This window comes from Pan troglodytes, chromosome 10 (assembly GCF_028858775.2).
Source record: "Pan troglodytes isolate AG18354 chromosome 10, NHGRI_mPanTro3-v2.0_pri, whole genome shotgun sequence".
Classification (NCBI taxonomy): Eukaryota; Metazoa; Chordata; class Mammalia; order Primates; family Hominidae; genus Pan; species Pan troglodytes.
This window is the reverse complement of record NC_072408.2, coordinates 13873481-13897249: the sequence shown is the minus strand read 5'-3', so window position 1 is coordinate 13897249 and position 23769 is coordinate 13873481. Positions and strand designations below refer to the sequence as shown.

Genomic DNA, 23769 nt, shown 5'->3' with positions numbered 1-23769 from the left:
AGGTTGCAGTGAGCTGAGACTGCACCGCTGCACTCCAGCCTGAGCGACAGAGACGAGACTTCTTCTCAAAAAATAAATAAATAAAATAAATAAATTCAACATACAAAAAGCATAACCACAAAATAAGAGGTTGATAAATATACCCCTGTGAAAATTAAGAACCTCTGATAATTAAAATATATCAAGGAAAAAGTGAAAAGAGGTTCACAAATACCTTAAAAAAGGAACAGATATTTGCAACATACATAACTGGCAAAATATTAGTATCCAGCATATATAACAAACTACAAATCTGGCTGGGCGCAGTGGCTCACACCTGTAATCCCAGAACTTTGGGAGGCCGAGGCGGGTGGATCACTTGATGTCAAGAGCTCGAGACCAGCCTGGCTAACTTGGCGAAACCTCGTCTCTACTGAAAATACAAAATTAGCCGGGCATGGTGGTGCATGCCTATAGTCCCAGCTATTCAGGAGGCTGAGCCAGGAGAATCACCTGAACCCAGGAGGTGAAGGTTGCAGTGAGCCGAGATCATGCCATTGCACTCTACCCTGGGCGACAGAGCAAGACTCCGTCCCCCTCAAAAAAAAAACAAACTTCAAATTGGCCAGGCATGGTGGTCCACGCCTATAATCCCAGCACTTTGGGAGGCTGAGGCAGGAGATTCCCTGAGGTCAGGAGTTCGAGACCAGCCTGGCCAACATGGTGAAAACCCATCTCTACTAAAAACACAAAAATTAGCCAGGCATGGTGGTTGGTGCCTGTAATCCCGGCTACTCAGGAGGCTGAGGCAGGAGAATCGCTTGAACCCGGGAGATGGAGGTTGCAGTGAGCCGAGACTGTGCCACTGCACTCCAGCCTGGGCGACAGAGCAAGACTCTGTCTCAAAAAAAACAAAAAACAAAACAAAAAAAACCACTACAAATCAATAAGAAAAACACAAGCAACTCAAATGATCAGGCATTTCCTAGAAGAGGAAATTAAAAAGGCTAATAAGCATATAAAAAGATGCTCAACTGCATTAGTAATTAGAGAAATGCCAAAAAAATCCACACGGAAATACTATTGTATACCACTAGATTGGCAAAAATTAAGAAGTCTAAAAATACAAGCATTAGAGAGAATGTAGATCAATCAGTATTCAAATATTGATGAAAACTGGCCAGGCACAGTGGCTCACGCTTGTAATCCGAATACTTTGGGAGGCCAAGGCGGGCAGATCACCTGAGCTCAGGAGTTTGAGACCAGCCTGGCCAACATGGGGAAACCCTGTCTCTACTAAAAATACAAAAATTAGCCAGGCGTGGTGGCGTGCGCCTGTAATCCCAGCTACTCAGGAGGCTGAGGCGGGAGAATTGCTTGAACCAGGGAGGCAGAGATTTGGGTGAACTAAGATCGTGCCACTGTACTCCAGCCTAGGTGACAGAGCAAGACTCCACCTCAAAAATAAATAAATAAATAAATAAAACTTTAAAAAGTTGGTGAAAATTGAAAACAATTTGGCATTCTTTCTCAAAGCTTTCTTTTTTTTCTTGTTTTTTAGACGGAGTCTTGCTGTGTCACCCAGGGTGGAGTGCAGTGTTGCAATCTCGGCTCACTGCAACCTCTGCCTCCAAGTTCAAGCAATTCTGCCTCAGCCTCCTGATTAGCTGGGATTACAGGCATGTGCCACCATGCCTGGCTAATTTTTTTGTATTTTTAGTAGAGCTGGGGTTTCATCATGTTGGCCAGGCTAATCTCGAATTCCTGACTGCAAGTAATCCACCCACCTCAGCCTCCAAAGTGCTGGGATTAGGGGCGTGAGCCACCGTGCCCAGCCAAAGCGCCCAGCCAAAGCTGATTTTTCTTTCTTTTCTTTCTTTTTGCTTTTTTTTTTTTTTTTTTTTGAGACAGGGTCTTGCTCTATCACCCAGGCTGGAGTGCAGTGGCATGATCTTGGCTCACTGCAAACTCCGCCTCCCAGGTTCACGCCATTCTCCTGCCTCAGCCTCCTGAGTAGCTGGGACTACAGGCACCCCCCACCGCGCCCTGCTAATTTTTTGTATTTTTAGTAGAGACGGAGTTTCACCATGTTAGCCAGGATGGTCTCAATCTCCTGACCTCATGATCCACCCACCTCAGCCTCCCAAAGTGCTGGGATTACAGGGGTGAGCCACGTGCCAGGCCAGCAACATTTATAATAGCAAAAAAAAAAAAAAAAAAAAAAAAAAAAAATTCATAAATGCATCAACAGAATAGACAAAGTATGATAAATTTGGTATATTCACTCAGTAGCACTTTACCTTCCAGTGAAAACATATGAACTGCAGTCACATGGAACAATATGGCTAAATCCTGGAAATGTAATAGTGAGTGAAAAAGCAAGTAAACAGTGCTAGAAGGCTACATATAATATCATTTTATTTATTTATTGAGACAAGGTCTGGCTCTGTGGCCCAGGCTGGAGTGCAGTGGTGCAATCTCGACTCACTGCAGCCTCAACCTTACACGCTCAAGTGGTCCTCCCACCTCAGCCTCCAAATAGCTAGGATTACAGGTGCGTGCCACCATGCCTGGCTAATTTTTGTATTTTTTGTAGAGACGGGGTTTTGCCACATTGCCCAAGCTGGTCTCCAACTCCTGGACTCAGGCAATCCACCCATCTCATCCTCCCAAAGGGCTGGGATTACAGGTGTGAGGCACTGCGCCTGGCCATATTTATTTATGTTTTAAGACAGTCTCGCTCTGTCACCCAGGTTGAAGAGCAATGGTGCAATCATAGCTCACTGCAGCCTCAACTTCTGGGGCTGAAGAGATCCCCCCCATCTCAACCTCCCAAGCAGATGGGACCACAGGCATGTGCCACCACATGCGGCTATTTTTTTTTTTTTTTTTTTGGCAGAGACAGAGTCTCCTCTGTTGCCCAGGCTGGTCCATCTTGAACTCCTGGGCTCAAATGATCCTTCTGCCTCAGCCTCCCAAAGTCCTGGGATTACAGGTATAAGCCGCCATGCCCAGCCAGTTATTTTTTAGAGATAGAGTCTAGCTCTGTCGCCTATCTGGGAGTGCAGTGTTGAAATCATAGTTCACTGCTGCCTAGAACTCCTAGGCTCATGGGAATCCTCCTGCCTCAGCCTCCTGACCTGAGTAGCTGGGACTATGGGGCGTGTGCCACCAGCCCAGCTAATTTTTGATATTATTATTTTATAGAGGCTATGTTGCCCAGGCTAATTTTTTTAAATTTTTTATTTATTTATTTTCGAGATGGAGTCTTGCTCTGTCACCCAGGCTAGAGTGCAGTGGCACGATCTTGGCTCACTGCAACCTCTGCCTCCCAGGTTCAAACAATTATCCTGCCTCAGCCTCCTGAGTAGCTGGGATTATAGGTGCGTGCCACCACACCCGGACAATTTTTGTATTTTTAGTAGAGATGGGGTTTCACCATGTTAGGCAGGCTGGTCTAGAACTCCTGACCTTGTGATCCGCCTGCCTCGGCCTCCTAAAGTGCTGGGATTACAGGTGTGAGCCACCACACCCATCCATTTTTATTTTCTTTTACTTATTTTTAAAAATTTTTTTTTGAGACGGAGTCTCGCTGTCACCCAGGCTGGAATGCAGTGGCACAATCTCGGCTCACTGCAACCTCTGCTTCCTGGATTCAAGTGATTCTCCTACCTAAGCCTCTCGAATAGGTGGGATTGCAAGCACGTGCCACTATGCCCAGCTAATATTTGTATTTTTAGTAGAGACGGGGTTTCACCATGTTGGCCAGGTTGGTTTCAAACTCCTGACCTCGTGATCCACCCACCTTGGCCTCCCTAAGTGTTGGGATTACAGGCGTGAACCACCGTGCCCAGCCTAATTTTTATTTTTGGAGACAGTGTTTGCTCTTTCTCCCAGCCTGGAGGGCAGTGGTGCAATCATAGCTTACTGCAGCCTCAAACTCCTGAGCTCAAGCGATTCTCCCACTTCTGCCTCCTGAGAAGCTGGGAATACAAAAAAAAATAAAAAAACACCAGAGTTTCACTCGTCACCCAGGCTGGAGTGCAATGGCACGATCTCGGCTCCCTGCAACCTCCACCTCCCAGGTTCAAGCGATTCTCCTGCCTCAGCCTCCCAAATAGCTAGAATTACAGGCACCCACCACCATACCTGACTAATTTTTGTATTGTTAGTAGAGACGGGTTTTCCCCATACTGGCCAGGCTAAGTCTCGAACTTCTGACCTCAAGTGATCTACCCACCTTGGCCTCCCAAAGTGCTGGGATTGCAAGTGTGAGCCACTGTGCCTGCGCAATTTATTTTTTTGATTTATGAAAAAATGGAATGCTTCGTGAAGGTGCGTGTCATCCTTGTGGAGGAGCCATGCTAATCTCTGTGTCATTCTGTGTCCGGAATTGGTGGGTTCTTGGTCTCACTGACTTCAAGAATGAAGCCGCGGACCCTGGTGGTGAGTGTTACAGCTCTAAAGGTGGCGCGTCTGGAGTCTGTGCCTTCTGATGTTCAGATGTGTTCAGAGTTTCTTCCTTCCCGTGGGTTCGTGGTCTTGCTGGCTCAGGAGTGAAGCTACAGACCTTCACGGTGAGTGTCACAGCTCTTAAGGCACGTCTGGAGTTGTTCGTTCCTCCCGGTAGGTTCATGGTCTGGCTGGGTTCAGGACAGAAGCTGCAGATCTTCGCAATGAGTGTTACAGCTCAAGCTCATAAGAGCAGCGCACACCCAAAAACTGAGCAGCAGCAAGATTCATTGCAGAGTGAAAGAACAAAGCTTCCACAACGAGGAAGGGGACCAAAGCGTGTCGCCAATGCTAGTTCGGGCAGCCTGCTTTTATTCTCTTATCCAGCCCCACCCACATCCTGCTGATTGGTAGAGCCCAGTGGCCTGTTTTGACAGGGTGCTGATTGGTGCATTTACAATCCCTGAGCTAGATACAAAGGTTCTCCACGTCCCCATCAGATTAGTTAGATATAGAATATGGACACAAAGGTTCTCCAAGGCCCCACCAGAGCAGCTAGATACAGAGTGTCGATTGGTGCACTCACAAACCTTGAGCTAAACACAGGGTGCTGATTGGTGTGTTTACAATCCCTGAGCTACACATAAAGACTCTCCACGTCCCCACCAGACTCAGGAGCCCAGCTGGCTTCACCTAGAGGAGTTCACGCTGCGGCTGCAGGTGGAGCTGCCTGCCAGTCCCAGTGCCCTGCGCCCACACTCCTCAGCCCTTGAGTGGTCGATGGGACTGGGCGCCAGGGAGCAGGGGGCGGCGCTCATTGGGGAGGCTCGGGCTGCACAGGAACCCACGGAGTGGGTGGGAGGCTCAGGCATGGCGGGTTGCAGGTCCCGAGCCCTGCCCCGCGGGAAGGCAGCTAAGGCTCCGTGAGAAATTAAGCGCATCGCCAGTGGGCCGGCACTGCTGGGGGACCCAGTACGCCCTCCGCAGCTGCTGGCCCGGGTGCTAAGTCCCTCATTGCTCTGAGTGCGGGGCCCGCCAAGCCCACGCCCACCCAGAACTCCAGCTGGCCCACGCAGCCCGGGTTCCCGCTCGCTCATGCCTCTCCCTCCACACCTCCCTGCAAGCTGAGGGAGTGGGCTCCAGCCTTGGCCAGCCCAGAAAGGGGCTCCCACAGTGCAGTGGGGGGCTGAAGGGCTCCTCAAATGCCGCCAAAGTGGGAGCCCAGGCAGAGGAGGTGCCGAGATCAAGCGAGGGCTCTGAGGACTGCCAGCACGCTGTCACCTCTCAATTCCAATGTTCTTGTATGTGTTGCCAAAGTTAGCAGTAGTAGTTTTTTGTTTTTGTTTTTGTTTTTTGAGACGGAGTCTTGCTCTCGCCCAGTCTGGAGTGTAGTCTTGTGATCTCAGCTCACTACAACCTCTACCTCCCTGGTTCAAGCGATTCTCCTGCCTCAGCCTCCCAAGTAGAGGGACTACAGGTGACCAACACCACGCCCAGCTAATTTTTTTTTTTTGTATTTTTAGTAGAGACGGGGTTTCCCCACGTTAGCTGGGCTGGTCTCGAACTCTTGACCTCAGGTGATTCACCCGCCTCAGCCTCCTAAAGTGCTGGACTTACAGGCGTGAGCCACCGTGCCTGTCCATTTTTACTTTCTTTTATTTTTATTTATTTATTTATTTGTTTATTTATTTGTGTGTGTGTGTGTAATGGAGTCTTGCTCTGTCACCCAGGCTGGAGTGCAATGGTGCAATCTCGGGTCACTGCAACCTCCGCCTCCTGGGTTCAAGCAATTCTCCTGCCTCAAACTCCTGTAGCTGGGATTACAGGCGCTTGCCACCACGCCCGGCTAATTTTTTGTATTTTTAGTAGAGACGGGGTTTCACCGTGTTAGCCAGGATGGTCTCGATCTCCTGACCTCATGATCCACCTGCCTCACTCTCCCAAAGTGCTGGGATTACAGGTGTGAGCCACCGCGTCTGGCCTATTTTTATTTTAAAAATTTTTCTAAAAAAATTTTTTGTTTTCAGATGGAGTCTCGCTGTCACCCAGGCTGGAATGCAGTGGCACAATCTTGGCTCACTGCAACCTCTGCTTCCTGGGTTCAAGCGATTCTCCTGCTTCAGCCTCCCAAATAGCTGGGATTACAAGCACTCGCCACTACGCCCAGCTACTTTTTGTATTTTTAGTAGACGGGGTTTCATCATACTGGCCAGGCTGGTCTCGAGCTCCTGACCTCCTGATCCGCCCGCCTTGGCCTCCCAAAGTGCTGGGATTACAGGCGTGAGCCACTGTGCCCAGCTGAAAACTATATTTTAAAAACAGGGAGCCAGGCATGGTGGCTCACACCTGTAATCCCAGCACTTTGGGAGGCCGAGGCGGGTGGATCACCTGAAGTCAGGAGTTGAAGAACAGCCTGGCCAACATAGTGAAACCCTGTCTCTACTAAAAATACAAAAATTAGCTGGGTGTAGTGGCACACGCCTGTAGCTCAGGTACTTGGGAGGCTGAGGAAGGAGAATCACTTGAACCCAGGAGGCGGAGTTTGCAGTAAGCAGAGATAGCGCCACTGCACTTCAGTCTGGGCGACAACAGCGAAACTGTCTCAAAATAAAATAAAATAGGCCAGGCGCAGTGGCTCACACCTGTAATCCCAACACTTTGGGAGGCCGAGATGGGTGGATCGCCTGAAGTCAGGAGTTTCAGACCAGCCTGACCAACATGGAGAAACCCCATCTCTACTAAAAATACAAAAATTAGCCGGACGGGTGGCTTGCGCCTGTAGTCCCAGCTACTTGGGAGGCTGAGGCAGGATAATTGCTTGAACCTGGGAGGTGGAGGTTGCAGTGAGCTGAGATCATGCCACTGCACTCCAGCCTGGGCAACAGAGCAAGACTATATCTCAAAAAAATAAAAATAAATAAATAAAAATAAAAACAGGGGCTAGGAGCTGTGGCTCATGCCTGTAATCCTAGCACTTTGAGAGGCTAAGGTGTTAGGCCAGGTGAGGTGGATCACGCCTGTAATCCCAGAACTTTGGGAGGCCGAGGCGGGTGGATCATGAGGTCATGAGATCGAGACCATCCTGGCCAACATGGTGAAACCTTCTCTACAAAAAATACAAAAATTAGCCAGGCGTGATGGCATGCGCCTGTAATCCCAGATACTCGGGAGGCTGAGGCAGGAGAATTGCTTGAACCCAGGAGGCAGAGATTGCAGTGAGCCAAGATCGCGCCACTGCACTCCAGCCTGGCAGCAGAGTGAGACTCTGTCTCAAAAAAAAAAAAAAAAAAAAAAAAGAGGCTAAGGTGTTGAGTTGAGGCCAGGAGTTGGGGAGACCAGCCTAGACAACGTAGTGAGACCCCCCCACCTCTATAAAATAATAATTTAAAAATTAGCTGGGCTGATGGTGCACACCTGTAGTCCCGGCTACTCTGGAGGCTAAGGCAGAAGGATGTGCTTGAGCCCAGCAGTTCCAAGCAGCAGTGAACTGTGATCACACCACTGCGCTCCAGCATGGGCGACACAGTGAGACCCTGTCTCAAAAAGAAAAAAAAGTAAATTACAAAAGTTAAAGAGTTTAGGCTGGGCGCGGTGGCTCATGCCTGTAATCCCAGCACTTTGGGAGACCGAGGTGGGCGGACCACGAGGTCAGGAGATCCAGACCATCCTGGCTAACACGGTGAAACCCCATCTCTACTAAAAAATACAAAAAATTAGCCGGGAGTGGTGGCAGGCACCTGTAGTCCCAGCTACTTGGGAGGCCACTCCAGTCTGGGTGACAGAGCGAGACTCTGTCCCAAAAAAAAAAAAAAAAAAGTTAAAGAGTTTAGATTTAAGTTGATACAAAAGAGAAAGAATTGGAGAAGTAGAGGAGATGGTGAATAGAGAGCATCTTCTTGGAAAGCTTTCCTGTAAAGGGAAGCAGAGAAGGGCAGAGGCTGGGGCCGGACAGCCAGTTGAGGAGGATATTTTCAGCTGGGAGTAATTACAGCGTGTTTGTGTGCTGCTGGCAATGATCAAGTAGACAGGAGGAGGGCCGGGCGCAGTGGCTCACGCCTGTAATCCCAGCACTTTGGGAGGCCGAGGCGGGCGGATCACGAGGTCAGGAGATCGAGACCATCCTGGCTAACACGGTGAAACCCCGTCTCTACTAAAAATACAAAAAATTAGCCAGGCGCGGTGGTGGGCGCCTGTAGTCCCAGCTACTCGGGAGGCTGAGGCAGGAGAATGGCGTGAACCCGGGAGGCGGAGCTTGCAGTGAGCCGAGATAGCGCCACTGCACTCCAGCCTGGGCGAAAGAGCGAGACTCTGTCTCAAAAAAAAAAAAAAAGTAGACAGGAGGAGAGTGATGCTGCAGGAGAGGGAGGGACATTTGCAGGAGTGATGACTTTGGGTGGGTGGCAGGGTTTGAGATTCCCCACAGTAGGTGCAGTGGGGCTAAGGGTGTGCTGGTGGGAGTGGGGAAGTTTTCTCCTGCTTGTTTCTATTTTCTCAGAAAAGCAGCAAGCAAGATCATCAGCTGAGAGAGAGAAGGGTTCAGAAGAAGAATATTGGATATTTGAGGACAGAAAACAGAAATTCACCCTAAATGAGCCCAGTCACGGTGGCTCACGCCTGTAATTCCAACACTTTGGGAAGCCAAGGTGGGAGGATTGCTTGAGCTCAAGAGTTCGAGACCAGCCTGGCCAACACGGCGAAACCCCATCTCTGAAAATAAATAAATTAATTAAAAATGAGCCCAGAGATAGTGATGAAGATACCAGCAGAGCCAGAAACAGGACAAGGATGTATAGAGACTGTATAGAGACTGTAGAGTGTGGGTAGGTCCTCAAATTCATCTGAAGTCACATTTATCACTGCACTGTCTCCCTACCAGACTGTAAGCTCCACCAAGACAGTGATGACTTCATTCTTGCTCTCCACTGTATCCCCAGCCATGGCACGGTACCTGGCGTGTCACACCATTTAAATGACCATATTTGTATGACCAGCCTGGACAACGTGGCAAAATCTCATCTCTGCCAAAAAAAAAAACAAAAACAAAAAACAAAAAAAAAACAACAACCACCACAAATTAGCCTGGCATGGTGGCACACACATGTAGTCCCAGATACTTGGGGGCTGAGGTGGGAGGATTGCTTGAGCCAGGAGGTCAAGGCTGCAGTGAGCCATGATTGTGCCACTACACTCCAGCCTGGGTGACAGAGTGAGACCCTGTTTCAAAAAAAAAAAAAAAAATGTGGAAAGAATGAATGAATCAAGAATAATAGAAATAATTAATGACCCAAGGTCCTCAGTGTCAAAGGCACTTACACTGAACATGAATATTCACTTGATAAACTTGGTCCATGCCAGTGACATGAATTCACCTGGAGCATATCCTCAGGATGCTCTGGGGCTTAAGGGGCCCAGGAGGTGGCAGGAGTTGCGCACCTGACTCACATGGCCCCTTGGCCGGGTTCACATCCAGTGTGCCTTGTCTTTCCCCCACCACTGGGAGACACTAGGAGGACGGCTCACTCACTGCTGTTCTGACCTCAAATGAAGGGCTGTCAGGGACACGCAAGCAAGAGGGCAGCTGCTGCAGATGCTCGTCAGAACAGCAGGCTTCCTTCCTTTCACGAGGCAGGAGCGCCAGGCTGACGACGGGTCACAATGCAGCAAATGAAGGAGGAGGATCTGAAGGGGTGTGGACATGAGCAAGGGCTCAACATGAAGCATTTGGCGTAGGGCAGAGATCAGTAGGGAGCAGGCAGCTAGAGAGGAACGGCTGGAGGACAGCAGAGGAGAGAATTAAGAGTTCAGAGTGGGCAGGGGTCCCAGAAGAAGTTCATTAAGTGGTACATGTTGAGCATCTACTACATTCCAAGGCACTGCAGTAGGAGTCGGGATACACGGTAAACAAGACAAATAAGATCTTGGCTCTCTAATGTATAGGGGGGCAGGAGAGAGCAGACAGTAAATAGTAAACACATATATGATCATTTCAGAAAGTGATGAGTCGGGCCAGGCGTGGCGGCTCACGCCTGTAATCCCAGCACTTTGGGAGGCCGAGGTGGGAGGATCACCTGAGGTCAGGAGTTCGAGACCAGCCTGGCCAACATGGTGAAACCCCGTCTCCACTAAAATTACAAAAATTAGCCAGGCGTGGTGGTGTGCGCCTGTAATCCCAGCTATTTGGGAGGCTGAGGCAGGAGAATCGCTTGAACCTGGGAGGCAGAGGTTGCGGTGAGCCAAGATCGCACCATCGCACTCCAGCCTGGGCTGCGAGAGCAAAACTCCATCTCAATACATAAATAAATAAATAGAAAGTGATGAGTTGGAAAGACAATGAAACATAATGAGGTAACAGAGTGGGGGCCACTTTAGATTTTGAGCAGGGATGAAGGAGCCAACCAGGTGAAGATGGGGAGAGGGGTGGAAAAACATTCCAGGAAGAGGGAATCAAAAGTGGAGGGGCCGGGCGCCGTGGCTCACGCCTGTAATCTCAGAACTTCGTGAGGCCAAGGCTGGTGGATCATTTGAGGTCAGGAGTTCAAGACCAGCCTGGCCAACATGGTGAAACCCTGTCTCTACAAAAAATACAAAAATTAGCAGGGCAGTAGTGGGCACTGCCAGAGGGGTGGGAGGGCTGGGAAGGCTGGAAGGGCCCCCCTGCATGCACACGCTAGCTACTTGGGAAGCTGAGGCAGGAGAATTGCTTGACCCTGGGAGGCGGAGGTTGCAGTAAACTGAGATCGTGCCATTGCACTCCAGCCTGGGCAACAGAGAGACACACTGTCTCGAGAAAAAAAAAAAAAGTGCAGGGATGCTAAGAGAATGACTTCTGATGTTACAGAACAGCAAGTAGTCTGATCCAGCAGGAGCACTGTGCATGAGGTGGGTACAGGCTGGTGGGCTTCTCCTTACAAGGAGTTCAGATTTATTCCAAGCGTAATGAAAAACCACTCGAATATTTTAAGCAGGGAAGAGCATGACATGGTTTTGATTTTTATAATATTATCAATATTGGAAAAACTAGTTTGTAAAGACAAGGGCAGAAGCAGGGACCAGTGAGGAAGCTATTCTGATAATCTGGATGAGACATGATGGCTTAGACCAAGACTATAGCAATAAAGATAGAAGGAGATGAATTCGGGATATATTTTGGACGCAGAGCCCACAGGACTTGTTGGTGAATTAGATACAGGGAGAGAATCAGTGAAAAAAAGGGGAAGAGAGGGATGTTTCCTAGATTTTTAGCCTGAACAACTAGTAGTTGTCAAGCCTCAGGATGGGGATCACTGGGAGAAAAATGGATTGGGGGTGGGGGAATTCAAGACATCTATTTTAGTCGAGTTAGCTTTGCATGGCTATTAGACATCCAAGTGGAGATGTCAAGTAGGCTGTCGGATAAATGAGTCTGGCGCTCTGGATATAAATTTAGGACTCACTGACATTTACATAGTATTTAAGCCCTGGGACCGGATGAGATCACTGGACAGAGAATGTGGAAAGAGAGAATGGCCAAGGACTAAGCCCTAGGAGGCTCCAACATTTAGAGGTCACCTGAGGAAGACTAAGAACAGTCAGTGAGGTTGGAGGGAAATGAGGAGAGTGTGGTGTCCTGGAAGTGCCCTGAGGAAAAACAGCGTAGTGTGGTAGAGAGGGATGGGGTCCAGGTGGTGGGAGAAGGGGCAGGAGAGGCTACTTTTGATAGAGACATTAGGGAAGGCCTCCCAGAAGGCGTTGGATCTAAGTGAGACTGGAATGAAAACAGTAAGTCATTGTGAAAAGCCAGGGAAATGTATCACTGAGGGAACAGCAAGTGCAAAGGCCCTGAGGCAGGTTAAACCTGTCTCCAACCAGGAAATCCACCAGGTCCCATGTGGCTGAAGCATAGAAATCTTTAGGAAAGGCAATCAGAGAGCCACCTAGGAGCCAGGTTATATAGGGTCTTGTAAGTTACAGCACGGAGTCTAGGTATTCCAGTGCTGGAAAAGCCCAGGAATTTCGACGTGATCCACTTAATGCATGGTAGCAGGGCCAGAGTGAAATAGGGGATCAAGCTGTGGGGATAATCCAAAGATGGTGCAAGGTCCTTCCTCCCCAGTCCTTTCCTCCACCCCTTGCCCCCAGCCTTGACCTCAGACACTTTCCACAGCGGGCAAAACAAAGTTGGGGGACAGGCAGTGGTGACTCACGCCTGTAATCCCAGCACTCTGGGAAGCTGAGCGGGAAGGATCGCTTGAGCCCAGGCGTTCGAGACCAGGCTGGGCAACACAGCGAGACCTCATCTCTACAAAACACAATACAAAAGAACAAAGTTGGGAATGCAGAGCATTGAGTGACTCAGAATCTCAGAAACTGACTGAGGCGACCATGGGTGTCCCTGGAGTTGGGGTGAAGGAGGTGGGGAGACTGCCATCAGAACCCAGGGAAGCGAACGGTCGCTGGACCCCGCCAGCCTCTTCAGCCCTCCACCTGGGACATAGCCTGGCTTGACTCCTGCAGCGCGGCAGCAGGAGGGTTAAACCGTGCGTGGCCTCCGGCGCGGGGGGGAGGCGGAGACGGAGCGGTCCCAGCCGCCGCGCCGAGCCCAGCCGAGCCCAGCCGAGCCGAGCCGAGCCAAGCCGAGGCGAGCATCTCCCACCGCCGCCGCCCCGCGCCCCAGGCGCCCGCCCCCCACCCGCTCCAGCGCCCTGCCGCGGGCCAAACCTCCCCACCATGCCCCGCACCCCGCCCGCTCCTGCGACCCCCCAGCCCCGCTCAGTCCCGAGCGCCCGCAGTCGTCGCGCCGCCGCGCCAAGCATGCAGGTGAGTGAGAGGGACCCCCACGCCCCCACCCGCGGGGAGCCCGGCCCTGCCCTTCCCGGCTCCGCGCCCTTCGCCCCCTGCCCCTCCCGACGCGGTCCCTCGCCCGGGACAAGGCCTCCAGCCTCCCAGCGCCCCTTCCCCGAAGGGCTCTCCATCTCCGCGGTCCTGGCTCGCTCCCGCCCTCCCTGGCGCAGCCGTCCCCGTCCCCGCGGCTGCCTCCATCCCGCCTCGGCTCGGCGGGCGGCTCCGCGCAGTCTCCTGCTTCGGGTCCCCAGTCCGCTCTCGGCGCTCCCTGCCTCGGAGTCCCTTCGCCGACCTCCTTTTCCTCGTCTCCCCCCACTCTCGCCGCTCTCCAGCCCTGTGCGGGGAGTGCGGGCCTGCGGGATGGGTGGGATGGGGGCCACGCTGGGGCTGGGGCCCGGCTCCCGCACCCCGAGGCTCCTGCCCCACCCCCAGCTCGTCTCCTGCGCACAACAGGTCGGTGAGAAGCTGGGAGAGGGGTGGGGGTGGCGCGCCAGCCCGGGGACTGCGGGCTTCCTGGAGGGGGCGGCTGAAGCTGTGCGGGGCCCAGGGACTGGGTTGGCGCTGGCTGGGGGTGGGGATGCACAGGCGGAGGGGCGATAGTCCTAGAGTCAGCTGGCCACAGATGCGCCCTGGGAGCCCTTCTCCGCTTCACTGGTTCGCTCTACACGCCTCGCTCCCTCCCTCTAGCTTTCTTCCTTTCCCCTCTCTCTCCCTTCTTCCCACCATGCCCCCATCCCTATGTCTTTCGGTATCTCCACATCCCTTTACATTTGGGGGAGCAATTCCGAACTCCTCCATCTTTGCTGCTCCCGCCTCTGCTTCCCAGCCCGTTCCTCGTGTCATTTTTCCTTAAGCATTTATGTTCTCTCCTTCCCCACTTCCTTTCTCCCTATCCTGGGCTTTCCCCCCTTTTCTCCCATCCCCTTACTCTCCACTCCTCTGGCTGTCCTGCCTGGACCGCTCTCTCCTTCTCCTCCTGCCCCTTCTTCCCCTGCACCTGTGACCCCTTCATCCTCTCCGTTTCCCCTCCCTGACCTTTTCTCTCATCCTTTCCTCCCTTCAGCATCCTCCACAGTTCGGGTCTTCTGTACCCACTCTCCTCCTCTCTTCCCAGTTCTCTCTTTTTCAGGACTGCCTGCTCTCTCTCACCCTGCACTCCAGGCCAGCTTCCTCTTCACATTTCTCCTCTCTCACTCTTAACTAGCCTTCCATCTCCCAGCCCTTCACCCCTTCCCATCTCTCCCACTGCCTACTTCCCCACTCCCTTCCCGTGACTTTCCCATCTTGTTCCCTTGTTGTTCTCTGGGAAGATTCAATGGGCAGATTTATTTATTTTATTTTTTGAGTCGGAGTCTCGCTCTTGTTGCCCAGACTGGAGTGCAATGGTGTGATCTCAGCTCACTGCAACCTCCGCCTCCCAGGTTCAAGGGATTCTTCTGCCTCAGCCCTCTGAATAGCTGGGATTGCAGGCACCCACCACTACCCCCGGCTAATTTTTGTATTTTTAGTAGACACGGGGTTTCACTATGTTGGCCAAGCTGGTCTCGAACTCCTGATCTCAGGTGATCCACCCGCCTTGGCTTCCCAAAGTGCTAGGATTACAGGCGTGAGCCACTGCCTCTGGCCCATTGGGCAGATTTAGACCCAGAATCCACAGGGAACCAGGTATCCTATCTTCACTCCCTCTGGGGAGCCTGCCCCTCCTGGATCCACCACCCTCAGCTCTGAGAACACACCCTTTCTCTTTCAAAACCAACCATCCCGATTTTCCCAGGATTCTTTACCCAGGAGAGCCACATTTGAGGGGGTGGTTTCTTCCTGACTCCACCTCCCTTCAGAGGGCACCTATGCACTTGGATGATTAAACATTAAGAGCAAAAATTATATTCTGTAGTTTTTCTCCCACTCACCTCTTTCTGTCTCTTTCTTTCCATCCCTCCAGCTCTTCATTCCTTTCTCCTGAAGATGCAGACTCCTGGGGCTAATCATAAGACAAATGCCTGGCACTGCCAGAGGGGTGGGAGGGCTGGGAGGGCTGGAAGGGCCCCCCTGCACGTACACACACTCACTGGCTTGCTCAGATTGACTTCCCCATCCCTCCCCCTACCCTCAGACTCCCTCCCTAGCGGTAGGTGCTCAAGGAATCACAAGGTTCTTGGCTCTAAATTAAGATCCAAGAAAAGCCTGGAGCTGTGGGCAGAGGAAGTGAGAAGAAGGGAAATCAGAGAAGCCAGAGTAGACCCTGGGGTGGAGAGGTAACAGGGACCTGAGAAGTTGTAGATGGGGCTGGGGTCTGGTCAGGCAACCACGCTGGAGTTTTTCCCCCAAAAGGATGCTAAGAAGCAGTGAATCCTGGGTGCAGCCGCATAGCTGGCAGCTGGGCGGCCTGGGAGGGCAGATGCGGGTAGAATTGGTGGATGAATTAGCTGGGGAAGTACACAGGGCAGGGCTGGGGTGTGACGGCCCCCTTTTTCTCCCAGTAAAGGCTGAAAATCTGGGTCACAGCTGAGGAAGACCTCAGACATGGAGTCCAGGATGTGGTAAGTTTGGCCCAGCAGAGGGAGCCTGGAGACCACATTCCCTGGGGTCATGACTCCTTCCTTCCTAGACCCATCCAGAGCCTTCCCATCCTGAGGGCCATCCTCCTTTGGAAGATGGGAAATGAGGCGAGTCTTCCCAAGGCCCACCTGCTTTCACAGGGAAACCTGGAGGTTTCTGGTGTGAACCTGTCCCTCCCTCACATAGGCCCACAGTAGGCCTGTGTCTCAGCTACGCTCTCTCCCTTCTTGCAGGCCTGCGCTGCTGCTGTCCCACCTCCTCCCTCTCTGGCCACTGCTGTTGCTGCCCCTCCCACCGCCTGCTCAGGGCTCTTCATCCTCCCCTCGAACCCCACCAGCCCCAGCCCGCCCCCCATGTGCCAGGGGAGGCCCCTCGGCCCCACGTCATGTGTGCGTGTGGGAGCGAGCACCTCCACCAAGCCGATCTCCTCGGGTCCCAAGATCACGTCGGCAAGTCCTGCCTGGCACTGCACCCCCAGCCACCCCATCAGGCTTTGAGGAGGGGCCGCCCTCATCCCAGTACCCCTGGGCTATCGTGTGGGGTCCCACCGTGTCTCGAGAGGATGGAGGGGACCCCAACTCTGCCAATCCCGGATTTCTGGACTATGGTTTTGCAGCCCCTCATGGGCTCGCAACCCCACACCCCAACTCAGACTCCATGCGAGGTGATGGAGATGGGCTTATCCTTGGAGAGGCACCTGCCACCCTGCGGCCATTCCTGTTCGGGGGCCGTGGGGAAGGTGAGTGGGAAAGGCTGGGGAGGGATATGACGGATGGGGAGGCTGGGTGAAGACACCAAGGGGCAGAAATAGAGGCCTTGTCTGTTAGCTCCTTCAACAAATGTGTCAGGCACTATACTGGCACAGGATGCAGAGATAAAGACACCCTCTAGGAGTTCAGGTCCACTGGAGCAGACAGACATGAAAGGACTTGGAGAGGAGTCATCGTAATAAATGCTTTAATAGAGGCATGTGCAGCATGATTTACAAAAAAAGAGAAGTGAGAGTCTCCTCCTGCTTGGGGATCAGGACACCTTCAGAGAACTGACATTTGAGCTGGCCCTTGAAAAGAGAGTGAGAGTATTCTGGGCAGAGAATGCCATGAATGAAGGGCACTACCCGGGAGATGTCTTGGCTCAGGGAGTGCTGATGGAGGAACAGGGCCTGTGGGTTTGGGAGTTGGGCCACGGCAGAGACTAGGACATCTCCACCCCTTAGTTTCCAGGCATAGTGATAGGTTCTCTCTGATCATGGGGCCTCATCCTCATCACATATACACATAAGATTTGGTGAAATACATTTGGGAAAGTGGAGGAAAAGAGCTGAAAACTCAGGGGAATGCTGGTGATAATAAAGAGTGAGGCTCCAGAGGGGCAGACAGAGCCGGCAGTGTGGATCCACACAGCAATGCCACTCCAGCCAACAGAGCCCACAGCCCAGCCCCCAGCCCCTCTTGGCTCCTACCACCTCGGGGCTCCCTAAAACTTTCTTCCCACCCCAATCAGGTGTGGACCCCCAGCTCTATGTCACAATTACCATCTCCATCATCATTGTTCTCGTGGCCACTGGCATCATCTTCAAGTTCTGGTAAGCTGGGAGGAGGAAGGTGCTGGTGGATGGGGACGGAATGTTTGGCAGTCGAGGCTCTAACCACGAGGGGCAGTGGCAGCAGTTTTGCTGGGGGGTGGGTGGGAAATGCTGGATGAAGGCATGAAGGCAAGACCTTGGGAAAAGATAATTAAGGATTTGGCTGGGGGAAGACGGTGAGAAATCAGGGCAGATTCTGTCTCCCAGGGAAATACAAGGATAAGGGAGGGCAGGGGAATTATTCCTGTGCATTGGGGGCTTTGGTGGGCCTCCCCTGCCCCTACTTCCTCCAAGACAGAGAAAGCTGACCCAGTCTGCAGAGCCCTTCTTAGGGTTGCCTGGGGGGAGCAAGAAAACCTGGAGCTTTCTTTGCACACATTTAATAATGGATCACTCAGTCCTTCACACTTTACTGAGAGAATCATTAGACTCAGGTGTCCAAGTCATCAGCTTGCTTTGAACTAGAACTAAACCTGCCAGTTGTCTGCTGAAGACAGAAATGACTCTTCTGGGCATGTAGGGGAGAGGACATTGTGGTGGTGGGGAGGGGATATTAATTTTGTCGATCTGGATCAGGTTTGGAGGGTAAGGAGGTTTAGATTACCAAGCTCCCCTAGAGGGCAGGGGAAGTGGCTTTATGGGCACAGAGTCCCAGGGGATTTAGTAGAGAGAACTGTTAAAGGCCAGTTTCTCTGCTGTAAGATGTTGGGAGTGACTGGGCAAGGCTGGGGGTGACCACTGGTGCAGGCCCAGGATGGGGGCTACTTGAGCGTGCAAGAGAACCTCTTTCCCTCTGGTACCCCAGCTGGGACCGCAGCCAGAAGCGACGCAGACCCTCAGGGCAGCAAGGTGCCCTGAGGCAGGAGGAGAGCCAGCAGCCACTGACAGACCTGTCCCCGGCCGGAGTCACTGTGCTGGGGGCCTTCGGGGACTCGCCTACCCCCACCCCTGACCATGAGGAGCCCCGAGGGGGACCCCGGCCTGGGATGCCCCACCCCAAGGGGGCTCCAGCCTTCCAGTTGAACCGGTGAGGGCAGGGGCAATGGGATGGGAGGGCAAAGAGGGAAGGCAACTTAGGTCTTCAGAGCTGGGGTGGGGGTGCCCTCTGGATGGGTAGTGAGGAGGCAGGCGTGGCCTCCCATAGCCCCTGGCCCTCCCAAGGGGGCTGGACCAGCTCCTCTCTGGGAGGCACCCTTCCTTCTCCCAGTCTCTCAGGATCTGTGTCCTATTCTCTGCTGCCCATAACTCCAACTCTGCCCTCTTTGGTTTTTTCTCATGCCACCTTGTCTAAGACAACTCTGCCCTCTTAACCTTGATTCCCCCTCTTTGTCTTGAACTTCCCCTTCTATTCTGGCCTACCCCTTGGTTCCTGACTGTGCCCTTTCCCTCTTCCTCTCAGGATTCCCCTGGTGAATCTGTGATGCCCCCAATGTTGGGGTGCAGCCAAGCAGGAGGCCAAGGGGCCGGCACAGCCCCCGTCCCACTGAGGGTGGGGCAGCTGTGGGGAGCTGGGGCCACAGGGGCTCCTGGCTCCTGCCCTTGCACACCACCCCGGAACACTCCCCAGCCCCACGGGCAATCCTATCTGCTCGCCCTCCTGCAGGTGGGGGCCTCACATATCTGTGACTTCGGGTCCCTGTCCCCACCCTTGTGCACTCACATGAAAGCCTTGCACACTCACCTCCACCTTCACAGGCCATTTGCACACGCTCCTGCACCCTCTCCCCGTCCATACCGCTCCGCTCAGCTGACTCTCATGTTCTCTCGTCTCACATTTGCACTCTCTCCTTCCTACATTCCGTGCTCAGCTCACTCAGTGGTCAGCGTTTCCTGCACACTTTACCTCTCATGTGCGTTTCCCGGCCTGATGTTGTGGTGGTGTGCGGCGTGCTCACTCTCTCCCTCATGAACACCCACCCACCTCGTTTCCGCAGCCCCTGCGTGCTGCTCCAGAGGTGGGTGGGAGGTGAGCTGGGGGCTCCTTGGGCCCTCGTCGGTCACGGTCTCGTCCCATTCCACACCATTTGTTTCTCTGTCTCCCCATCCTACTCCAAGGATGCCGGCATCACCCTGAGGGCTCCCCCTTGGGAATGGGGTAGTGAGGCCCCAGACTTCACCCCCAGCCCACTGCTAAAATCTGTTTTCTGACAGATGGGTTTTGGGGAGTCGCCTGCTGCACTACATGAGAAAGGGACTCCCATTTGCCCTTCCCTTTCTCCTACAGTCCCTTTTGTCTTGTCTGTCCTGGCTGTGTGTGTGTGTGCCATTCTCTGGACTTCAGAGCCCCCTGAGCCAGTCCTCCCTTCCCAGCCTCCCTTTGGGCCTCCCTAACTCCACCTAGGCTGCCAGGGACCGGAGTCAGCTGGTTCAAGGCCATCGGGAGCTCTGCCTCCAAGTCTACCCTTCCCTTCCCGGACTCCCTCCTGTCCCCTCCTTTCCTCCCTCCTTCCTTCCACTCTCCTTCCTTTTGCTTCCCTGCCCTTTCCCCCTCCTCAGGTTCTTCCCTCCTTCTCACTGGTTTTTCCACCTTCCTCCTTCCCTTCTTCCCTGGCTCCTAGGCTGTGATATATATTTTTGTATTATCTCTTTCTTCTTCTTGTGGTGATCATCTTGAATTACTGTGGGATGTAAGTTTCAAAATTTTCAAATAAAGCCTTTGCAAGATACTCGAGTCCCCTCGTTCTGCCTTCTGACCCCCGTAGAGAGGAGGAGAGGGGTGGGCAGCTAGGAGGAGGCACAGGATGAGGTGGGGACCCCCTCTAGACCTAAGTCACCTGCCCTCCTCTGACCTGGAGCTGGGGGCCAACTGGGGCTTTAACTTGGGACAAAATGGAAGGGAGCCATCCTGACGAGCAGTGGTACAAGAGAGAAACTAGAATAGAAATCGTGGCTCACTTATTCCTTTCCAGGGAGGGTCAAGAGAGACCAAAAAAAGGGAGACAGAAGAAAAGGAAAATTACATGGAAGGATAGGAGGTGGATCAAGGCGGAAGAGAGACCTGATAAGACAGACGGAGGGAGAAGGGGGAAAGGAGAAGAGAAAAATGGAGCAATGGAGAAAAGATGAGAGGGAGCCAGCCATCCAAAAGAAGCTGCCCTGCTTGGTTTATTTTCAGCTTTGCTCCCTAACCTGCCCCCACCCACAGCTGCCCCCCAAAAGCTGTGCAGAATCAGAAGCCCTGTAGTTAACTCATTAGCTTTCCCTACTCTGCCCTCTCAGAGAGAGGCACTGCAGGGGTGTGGGGGTGGGATCAAGGGGTGTGTTTGGGGAGGGAATGCAGGCTGCCCAGCTGGGATCAGTCACCTCTCAGTCCCCAATTCTAGGTTTGGCTCTTGTAACAGCCCTGTGAAAACCCACACATCAGCCTCTCAGCTGTTGCTAGGTTCTATTGCTATGGTAACCACCCAGGTCCCATCTATCCCCCCTCCCCCAGTCTGTGCCCCACTTGCTCCCTGGAAATGCAGTGGCCCCAGGGAGGATAGGGATGATGTAGTGTACAAAAGGGTGGCCTGGGCTGCCCTGGACTGGATATGCCCCCATGCATTTATCTTTCAAGCTAGGTTAGGAATGTCTGTGTGTTGGTAGGTGTGTGCTTTAGGTGTTGGGAGCTTTACTGTGAGCTGAGGGAAGTGTGGCTGAGCCTGTGCAGCACATAATGGTGAGTGCCAGGAAGAGGCAGCGTATTTCTCAGGACTAGAGCAGTGTGTGCATTCAGGGCGTCACACTCCCTAAGAAAAGGACTGCTACAGGGGAAAGAAGCAGAGCTGGGCCAAGGATTGATGAACCAACTCAAAGCAGAGGTGCCAGGCAAACAAGCTTCTGAGGAGTCAACTCATTGGGGGCATGAAGATATCCCAGCAGGTGGCTGATGGGAGAGCAGGCTGGATAAAACCTGAGGGTACAGGATGAGGCATGGATGGTATACACTGTGGGCCGTGAGGGAGGGATCCAGATCCAAGGAGGGTGGGATAGGAAGCTTCATTAACCTTTCCTTCTTTCCCCACAGGAATCTAGTCCTTGTCAGGTGAGGGTGGGGAGAAAAGAGAAGCATTGGCACAGAAGGGGAAGGAGCTCAAGTGCCGGAGAGCACACTGGGCTCTCACCTTCAGCAAGGATCTCTCTTCAAAGGGACAGTGTGACCCGTGGCTCATCCATATGCAAAAGGCACACATGAAGGCCCCTAATGAAGAGGGAATTAATTACTGCCTGATTAGACCGCTGTTTCTCTAAATTTAAATAAATTAAAATACAACAGCAAGATATTGGAAATCCTCACCTGTTCCCTCTCCCTAAATGTCCTCCTTTCCCCATGGAAAGTCAGATGGCAGGAAAGACAGAGGAGGAAGGAGACTGTTCCAGACTCTGAACTGTACTAAAAAAATTCTCCCAAATGATATTGCACTGTCATGTTAGCCATGAAGAGTCATAAGGCCCTGGGGAGCAAACCCTAACTTTTCTCTCCTGTAGTTGAAACAGAGACTGTGGGGCTTTGAGAGGTCCTCAGAAAGCTGCAGCAGAGTCACTAGCCAAGAAAAAAACAATGGCCATGCTGTCCTTTTGGGAACTGGAAGGTTCTTCGAGGTCATACATCACAGCCACCACTGGAACCAGCGTCTCATCACCATCCTTTCTTTGCCTCCTGAGCTGTGCATCAAATGACTCAGCCAGGCTTCTCTTAGCATTTTTCTGGAATGCTTGCCACTGTGGCTTAGACCAAACCAGGGAATGGGGAAGCCCCCAGGAGGAGGGAGGGATCTCCCAGGCACAGCTTAGGGTGTGGAAGTGATTCAAGATGGAAACAGTATGCCAGCTGGAGAACCCCAGGCTAAAATTAACAGCCCTCCTCCCCCTACGCCCCACATTTATTGTTCTAAAGCTTTTCCCTAAGGAGTTCAAAGCACTTGAAACTTCTTTTTTTTTTTCTTGAGATGGAGTTTAGTTCTTGTTGCCCAGGCTGGAGTGCAATGGCACAATCTTGGCTCACCACAACCTTCGCCTCCCAGGTTCAAGTGATTCTCCTGCCTCAACCTCCCAAGTAGCTGGGAAACTTCCTTCTTATAGCAAGGGCAGGAATAGGGCTGACGGAGACACTGAGACCCAGGAAGTGCCCAGTTAACGTAAATAGGAAAAGAGCAGGAGGAGAACCAGAACGTACAGCTATTATTACTATTTCCTGTTCCCACCTTTCAATACCAGCCCCTGATGTCAAGGTTTCTTGAATCAGCAATCTCTAACCCACACAGCAATAGGTCTGGTCACATATGAGCCCTTAAAATCCTTACTCTGCCAACTGTTGCTACTCAGTCAACAGAGACTGAGTGCTGAGCCCAAAAATGTGATAAAGGGAACAGACACTTTAAAAAAGATACAAACTACAATTACAATGAAATGCATCATCTATTTAAATATTTAAAGGTGTACTTTGTTACTTTCTTGCTTTGACCTTGGGGGAAAAAAATCACTTAATCCTTTACAGGCTTATTTTCATTATCTGTAAAATGAGCATTATAATTATTTCTGTTAAAGTTATTTTTTGCTGGGCGTGGTGGCTCACGCCTGTAATCCCAGCACTTTGGGAGGCTGAGACAGGTGGATCAGTTGAGGTCAGGAGTTCGAGACCAGCCTGGCCAACATGGTGAAACCCCGACTCCACTAAAGATACAAAAAATTAGCCCGGTGTGGTGGCGGGCGACTGTCATCCCAGCTGCTAGGGAGGCTGAGGCAGGAGAATCGCTTGAACCCAGGAGGCAGAGGTTGCAGTGAGCCGAGATGGCGCCAATGCACTCCAGCCTGGGCAACAGGGTGACACTCTGTCTTTAAAAAAAAAAAAAAGTTATTTTTCTCAGCCAGAGGCTCTTACCATTAGTAGGAGAGACCTCAGTTCTGCTTAGAGCTGAGCCCAGGGGGATTCTGGCCAGGTCGGGGTGCACGCTTGTAACAGCATTCACTTGTTCAAACAACATATTCAGCATTTACTATATGCTCAGCAAAGCAACGTATTTCCTTCCATGAGGAGCTGACAATCTTGCTGGGGAATCACATGTATGAAATAGTTAAAATATCAATAAAAGGTACGTATTAAATGCTATGGGAATTCAGAGGGACCATTACAGGTTGGAGCAATCAGGCAAGGCTTCCTAAAAGGGTTCATATTAGGTGTTCATAATGAACTATAGTTCATTTATACAACAAGAGTTTACAGACCACTTAACTGCCAGGATATGAGGATACAGCAACGAACAATTCAGTCCTCGCTGTCCTGTAGCCAATATTTTAGTTGGGAGAGGTGGACAGCAAACAATAAATCAGGCAGTAATAAGTGCTATATTTAAAAGTAAAACAGGGTAAGGGGATAGAGATGTGGGTATGGGCAA

At 52.0% G+C, this 23769-nt stretch overlaps 1 protein-coding gene and 1 non-coding gene across 5 annotated transcripts; one reads left to right on the top strand and one right to left on the bottom strand.

Annotated features, from left to right (window-relative positions):
- Window positions 1–4290: 4290 nt before the first annotated feature.
- On the bottom strand, window positions 4291–4393 carry LOC112205109 (U6 spliceosomal RNA). The gene has a single exon (XR_002938968.1). It is a non-coding gene; the product is annotated as a U6 spliceosomal RNA (small nuclear RNA).
- Window positions 4394–13025: 8632 nt separating this feature from the next.
- On the top strand, window positions 13026–21477 carry PIANP (PILR alpha associated neural protein). Of its 4 annotated transcripts, none has more exons than XM_016922852.3 (6): window positions 13026–13227; window positions 15732–15791; window positions 16044–16549; window positions 17314–17395; window positions 18201–18422; window positions 18795–20061. In XM_016922852.3, the coding sequence occupies exons 2-6, from the start codon at window positions 15775–15777 to the stop codon at window positions 18814–18816; spliced, it is 849 nt and encodes a 282-aa protein (XP_016778341.1). In that variant the 5' UTR covers window positions 13026–13227; window positions 15732–15774; the 3' UTR covers window positions 18817–20061. The 4 variants fall into 4 exon arrangements, with proteins under 4 accessions (XP_016778341.1, XP_016778342.1, XP_016778344.1 ...); XM_016922853.4 differs by lacking the exon at window positions 18795–20061 and adding an exon at window positions 21402–21477 and having other exon boundaries at window positions 13137–13227; XM_016922855.4 differs by having other exon boundaries at window positions 13187–13227; window positions 15737–15791; window positions 18795–18909.
- The last annotated feature ends 2292 nt before the right edge of the window (window positions 21478–23769 follow it).